This window comes from Monoraphidium neglectum (assembly GCF_000611645.1).
Source record: "Monoraphidium neglectum strain SAG 48.87 unplaced genomic scaffold scaffold01808, whole genome shotgun sequence".
Taxonomy (NCBI): Eukaryota; Viridiplantae; Chlorophyta; class Chlorophyceae; order Sphaeropleales; family Selenastraceae; genus Monoraphidium; species Monoraphidium neglectum.
In genome coordinates, this window is record NW_014011820.1 from 1 (window position 1) to 5916 (window position 5916).

At 65.9% G+C, this 5916-nt stretch overlaps 2 protein-coding genes across 2 annotated transcripts; both read right to left on the bottom strand.

Annotated features, from left to right (window-relative positions):
- Positions 1 to 59: 59 nt before the first annotated feature.
- Positions 60 to 692, bottom strand: MNEG_9063 (hypothetical protein; the record flags this gene model as incomplete). Its single annotated transcript, XM_014042462.1, has 1 exon — positions 60 to 692. A coding segment is annotated over one exon (633 nt), but the record flags the coding sequence as incomplete, so codon positions are not given.
- Positions 693 to 2126: 1434 nt separating this feature from the next.
- On the bottom strand, positions 2127 to 5065 carry MNEG_9064 (hypothetical protein; the record flags this gene model as incomplete). Its single annotated transcript, XM_014042463.1, has 3 exons — positions 2127 to 2715; positions 3328 to 4681; positions 5038 to 5065. 3 exons carry the CDS (start codon positions 5063 to 5065, stop codon positions 2127 to 2129), a joined length of 1971 nt encoding a protein of 656 aa, XP_013897917.1.
- Positions 5066 to 5916: the final 851 nt, after the last annotated feature.

Sequence of the window (5916 nt, forward strand, 5' to 3'; positions counted from 1 at the left end):
ACGCCGCGCAGCGCGCCGGCGGCGTCGAGCGCGGCGGCGGCGCGCGCGGCGCCCGCGACGGCGGCTGCGTCGAGGGCTCCGTCGATGACGACAAACCCTGCCGCTTCGAGCCGCGCGGCGGCGTCCGCGCCCGCAAGCAGCGCTTCGACGCCCGGCGCCGCCCACCGCGCGGCGTCGGTGTCGGGGGGCGCGTGCTGCGCGTGCTGCTGCTGCTGCGGCGCCGGCGGCGCCAGCGGCGGCTCGACACGCGGCGGCTTCGCCCACCGCGGATCCGCGCCGCGCGCGTTGCAGGGCGGCGCGGCGCCGTGCTCGCGTATGCTCTCCGCCCACGCGGCCTGCAGCGCCGCGGCGCCCGCGCCGGGCAGCGGCTTTGCGCGGGCGCTCGCGGCTTCCTCCGCGGGGAATGCAGCGGCGAGGCCGGCGAGGGAGCCGGCGAGCTGGCGGCTGAGGCCTATGTATTGCAAAGAGCCGGCTGCATCATACACTGCGAAAACGCCGCCGGATCGCAGGGCTGCCAGGGCGGGGCTGAGCTCGTCGCCGCCGCTGTCTGCGGCTCGCAGAGGGTGCAGCTCGTGCGATGCGAGCGACGCGCGCGGCGGGGACACAAGGGCTCGGAGGCGGCAGCGGCAGCGGGGGCGTGGCCAGGGGGCGGGCGGCGTCGGGGCCGGCGCGCCGCCGGCGCGGGTGCGCATGCTGCCGAAGAGTTGCGCGTTGGAGCGGCTGCTCTGGTCACAGCGTCTGGGTGCTTCGCATGCACTAGGCTTATGAATCAAGCAAGAATTTTTACAATGTCAAGGGATAAGGGAGTACAATTCCACTAAAGAACGTCTACTCCAGATCACGGCACATGTGTACGCGTTCTCTGCCAAAGTATGATACTCAGTATGTTAAAAATGACGGCAAATGCTTGTGGAAAGTGTCCGTGGCAATACATTACAGTGTTCATCGGCACGGATTTGTGTTGGGAGAGCATTGGCTTGCTGACGCTGGCCAACAGGACGGATTGCACACGCATGCCCTCAACGCCATTGAAGGTCGCCGCCTGCCGAGCCTGCCCCCAGCTGCGAAACCTACCGGCATAGCAGCGAAACAGAGAATGGCCTGCACGCTTGGTAGTGATAGGCTCAGTCAAAGCGGGGCACCTCGCAGCTGTTGAGGCCGTCCTCAGTGAGTCAGCCGCCGCAACTCACGACTTGAGCAAATCGTGGGGCGCACACTGCAGACCACTGGTTCCACCCTTGACACAATACACAGCAACAGTCTTTTTGAGCCCTCAAAAGCGCGCGATCACGGTCGCCGCCCTTTGAGCTTTAGCACCAGCGGCGGCGGCACCAGCAGCAGGTCGGCGGCAGTGGCGCTGGCAGCGACTGCAGGGGCAGCAGTATCATAGCTGCAGCAGGTCAGGCCCGCATGGGGCTTTTCCCGAGACGCTAAAGCCTAAACCCAACCCGCGCTGAAGTACACATATACTTTTCTCACCATCCCCAGTCTTGATTTTATCTCACTCTTGAGCAGGTGGGTCGTGAGCGCAACAGCCTGCGCAAGCTGCCAGGCAGTGGCAGCGAGCAGTGGATCCCACCCATGCCGGAGCGTAGTCGTTTTGCCTTGCCTTGCCATGCGCCTGTCAGAGAACTCCCCAAACAGCTCAGCTGATCGCTGGATGGTGGCATCATGGATGCACATGCGGTGCGCGTACAGTCAGTACTGGTCAAGTCCACTTGAGTTACCAAGTGCAGCGGCGCAGCAGCACATAGAGCGCCGCGGCCGAGCCGCAGAATGCAGGTCACAATCTGCCGCAACTGCCCGGATGCGGGCGGCACCCATGGTGGGAGGTGGCGCTTTGCTTAGGGGAATGCAGTCGTGCATGTGGCCGTACCATGCACATCCAACGTGCGCTTGCTACGTGGTGGTGCGCAATCAGACGGGCTGCGCAACAACTGAGGACGCGTCTGTGTTGATGCTGGAGGGATGGCAATGCGTATGCGCGGTCGCTCTAAAGGGGTCATGGGTGGTCCTGAGGAGGTGGTGACTCGACTTGAAAGCGATTGGAAGGCGATGCGAAGAATTAAGGAAAGGAAAGAATAAAAAAAGGCTGGACAGCCAGGCAGACAGCTGCCAGCAGCACGCTAATCAAGCACGACCTTCGCAGCCGTCCGCCCCGCCCGCCGCGCCTGCTCCTCGCGGCACGCCGCCTTGTGCGCCGGCCAGTAGCCCTTGTAGCACGCGTCAGAGCAGAACCACGCCAGACGGCAGCCCCGGCACAGGTGCAGCCGTGCCCCCGCGGCGCCCTCGGCCGTGCTGCACGCTGCACACACAGCGAACTGCCGGCCGCCTGCGACGCTGCCGCCGTGCGGCTGGCGTGGCTGCATTGCTGCTATCGCAATAGCTGTGGGTGATCCTGCAACTGCCCGCTGGCTTTGATCCACCACCTGCTGCTGCTGCTGCTGTTGCTGCTGCTGCTGCTGCTGCGGCGGCGGCTGCTGCTGCTGCTGCTGCTGCGCCTGCGCCTGCTCAAATTGCCCCTGCACTGCTCGCTGCTGCAACTGCTGCTGCACTTGCAACTGCTGCTGCACTTGCAACTGCTGCTGCTGCTGCTGCTGCTGCTGTTGCTGCTGCTGCTGCAGCTGCTGCTGCTGCTGCTGCGGCGGCTGCGGCTGCTGCGGCTGCTGCTGCGCCAGCCCCGCCTCCTCAACCGTCACCCTCAGCAGCTGACGCCTGGAGTGCAGGAGCGCCAGCGCGTCTCGCGCCTCCTCCTCAACCAAAGCAGCACGCGACGTCGCGCCCTCTGCGCGAGCCCCCCGCGAGGCCCAGTGCAGCAGCGACACCAGCGCCTGCTCTGCGCGCGTCACATGAGCCCCTTGCGCTGATTGGCCGTCCGTTGGGCCTCCCTGCGGGTTGCACTCCACAAAGCTGCTGCACCGACTGCCCTCCACGCGCGCCCTCTCAACACACACCCCTGCGGCTTTGGCAGCGGGTTTGCCAAAGCCATCGCCGCCGTCGCCGTCGCCGCCGCCGCCGCCGCTGCACTCTGCCCACTCCCTCGCCGCCCACTCCTCGACGTCCCCCAGCAGGTCCGCAGCAGCCTCCGCGGTCCCTTCCTGTGCGCCTGCGTACGCGCGCTGAGCGGCAAGCGAAAGCACCGTGGGCGTGGCTGCCAAGTCTCCCCTGCAGCTCCACCAGAACCTGCACAGTCGCCCCATCAAGAAGATACCTTGGCCTGGAGCATGCAAAAGCGCTGTCCAGATGCGCCGCCGCAGTCCCGACACATCCGTGCCGGCCGCCGCGCTGGCCTCTTCCCACACCGCCGGTTGCTGCCCTTGTCCGCACCCATACAGCAGCGCCGCCAGTGCAAACGCGACATCTGCGCTGTTCGAGCTGTCCGGCCTGAGAACAACCAGCGCGCTCGCCAGCAGCGGCGGCGCGCCGAGGCGCCGCGTCAAGCCCAGCCACGCGCTGTCCTCGCCGTCGCCGCCACCACCGCCTCCTCCCCCTCCTCCTCTGCCGCGGCCGCCGCTACTTTTACCCATCGTTTCTTCAGCTTCTGCCACCAGCGCGATTGTGGCACATACGTACGAGTAGGCCTTGTCTGCGCGCCCTTTCTCAAAGGCGCTCCCCTTCTGAAAGATGTCTGTCGCCCGCGCCGCCGCCAGCCACGAGCGAGCCACCGCCACAACCGCCGCCGCCGCGCCAGGCACCGAGGCGATGCAGCTGGGCCGCAGCTGCCCGTTATAATTGGCAGCCGCGTCCGCGAGCGCCACTTGCCAGAGCGCGCGGGAGGCTCCGATGAGTGCAGCATCCTCACAACTGTCAGCCTCGCGCGAGCCGGGGCTTGCGGCGGCCGCGGCGCCATCGACGGTGGCGCGGCGGGCGGCACGGCCGAGGAAGGCGAGCGCGTGCTTCGCGAGATCACCCCCGCACGTGGCCGCGAGCTCGGCGCTGCTGTCATCGGCGAGAAGGCCTGCTATGCCGGACCACACCAGTGCCTGGGTTTGCGGCGTCGCAACTGAGTGCTGCGCGTGCGCCGCGAGCGGCGGGAGAACGGCTGGCAGGCAAGCCAGCAACGAGGCATCGAGCGGGGCATCTGGGTCCTGCTCACGGCCAAAGCCCAGCAGCAGCGCGGCCAGCTGCACCGCGGGCTCCGCACGCACCCCGCCCTCCGCGAGGCGCGTGCGCACGACGTCGACGAACAGCGGCGCGACGCGCGATTGCACCGCCGCCCACTCGGCGAGCGCGGCGCGGGTGTCGGCGTCCGGCTGCAGGAGGCCGACTTCGACATCCTTTGCTGCGTCGATGAAAACGTACGCCAGGCCTATCAACGGCCACAGATGGTCCCCCTCCGCCGTACTTGGCTCGCGCCGCTGCCGCTCGCGCGGCAGCAGCCCGGCGCGCAGCAGCGCCTCGGCCGCGCCTGGCGTCCGCAGCACAGCGACGGCGGCGGGCAGCGTGGGGTGGGTGTCGAGGTCAAAGGTCTCCCTGACGATGCGGTTGAGCAGCAGCACGCGCATCCGCGCCTGACGCCCGAGCAAGCCGCCTCCGTCGGCGGCGTACGCGCCCGCGGCGCGCGCGTCCGCGTCCGCGCGCGCCGCAGCGGCGGCGGCGGCGGCGGCGCAGGCCGGCGTGCGGAGGGCGTCGTACGCGCGGCCGCCGGGGGCGGTGGAGATGTGCAGGTAATCAATGAGACCTATGATGGAGGGATGGTTGAGGAGTATGTCTCATGTGATTGACACAGATATTTTAATTGAATTCAAAAATGGCTCGAGATTGTTCGCAGGTGGAGTTTGCAAAGCATGAAATGCTGTGGCATAAAATGCCGTCGCATTTCGGTCAGTTGGTGGCTGGGTGCTGTCCCCATGACTGAATCACTGTCAAGTAGGCTGCTCGTGTGTGCGCATTCAATCAGTGCGCGGGGCGCCGCGAGGTGTGGCGCCACCTACCTCCAATGTGCTGGCAGCTGCATCGACGGCACTCCTTGACGCGCAGCCCTCGCCGCTCGCGCTGCCGCGGCGCACAGGCAGCGAGTCCATGACCTGCACGAACACTGCAGGGCTGATGCTGAGCAGACCATCGCGAATCGTTTCTCTTGAATGGATCACTATCCTTCTCAACTCTCTTCGCAGGCGCTCCAAGGCCGCGGCGTTTCGCTGGCGTACTGCCAGTGCGCTCGCGATCTCGCCCAGAAGGCCGTCCATGGTTGATAAGGAAGGATAATACGACAAACGAAAGGATTTCATACGTACTGGTACCTCCATCGCCATAGAGGTATGATACCATATCATAGCACCTCAAGGCTTTGTCGTGCAGGAGCGTCGCGGTTTGTCCGGTCGCTCGCTCAGCGGCGCTGCTGACGCGCCCGCGTGACACTCGCAGACTCACTGCGCGGCTCATGTAGCGTGGTAGTGCCGCTTCCAGGCGGTAGACTCTTGCTTGATGCGCCAGTCTCTTGTTTTGATATGTGACGCTGTGGTCGTGGCCGCAGGCAGGCGCAAATCATCCCTGGCTGCTGGGTGCTTTCCCGACACAGCACCAGTGGCTCACTCGACAGCCCAGTGGCACACCCCTGACAGCCCAGTGGCACACCCAAAACGACCCGGTAACACACCCCAGTGGCACACCGGCTCAGGAACCTTGCCTTAACGGCAGCTCAGTGTTGGGACGATCAGTCGGGGGGCACACGCACGCCATATGGATGCCATTGAACATGGCCGCCTGCCGAGCCCTCCCCCAGCTGGTTGCATAGCATCGAACCTACTTGCATAGCAAAGAAGCAGAGGTCCGCTTACACGCTTGGCAGCGATGTGCTGACTCAGACCGCGGCTGCTTGCTATTGTCGAGGGAATTGTCAACAAGAGTCAGCCGCTGCAACTCAAGCCGATTCGCGCACACATGTAGCCACGGGTCCCACCCTGTATATAACAC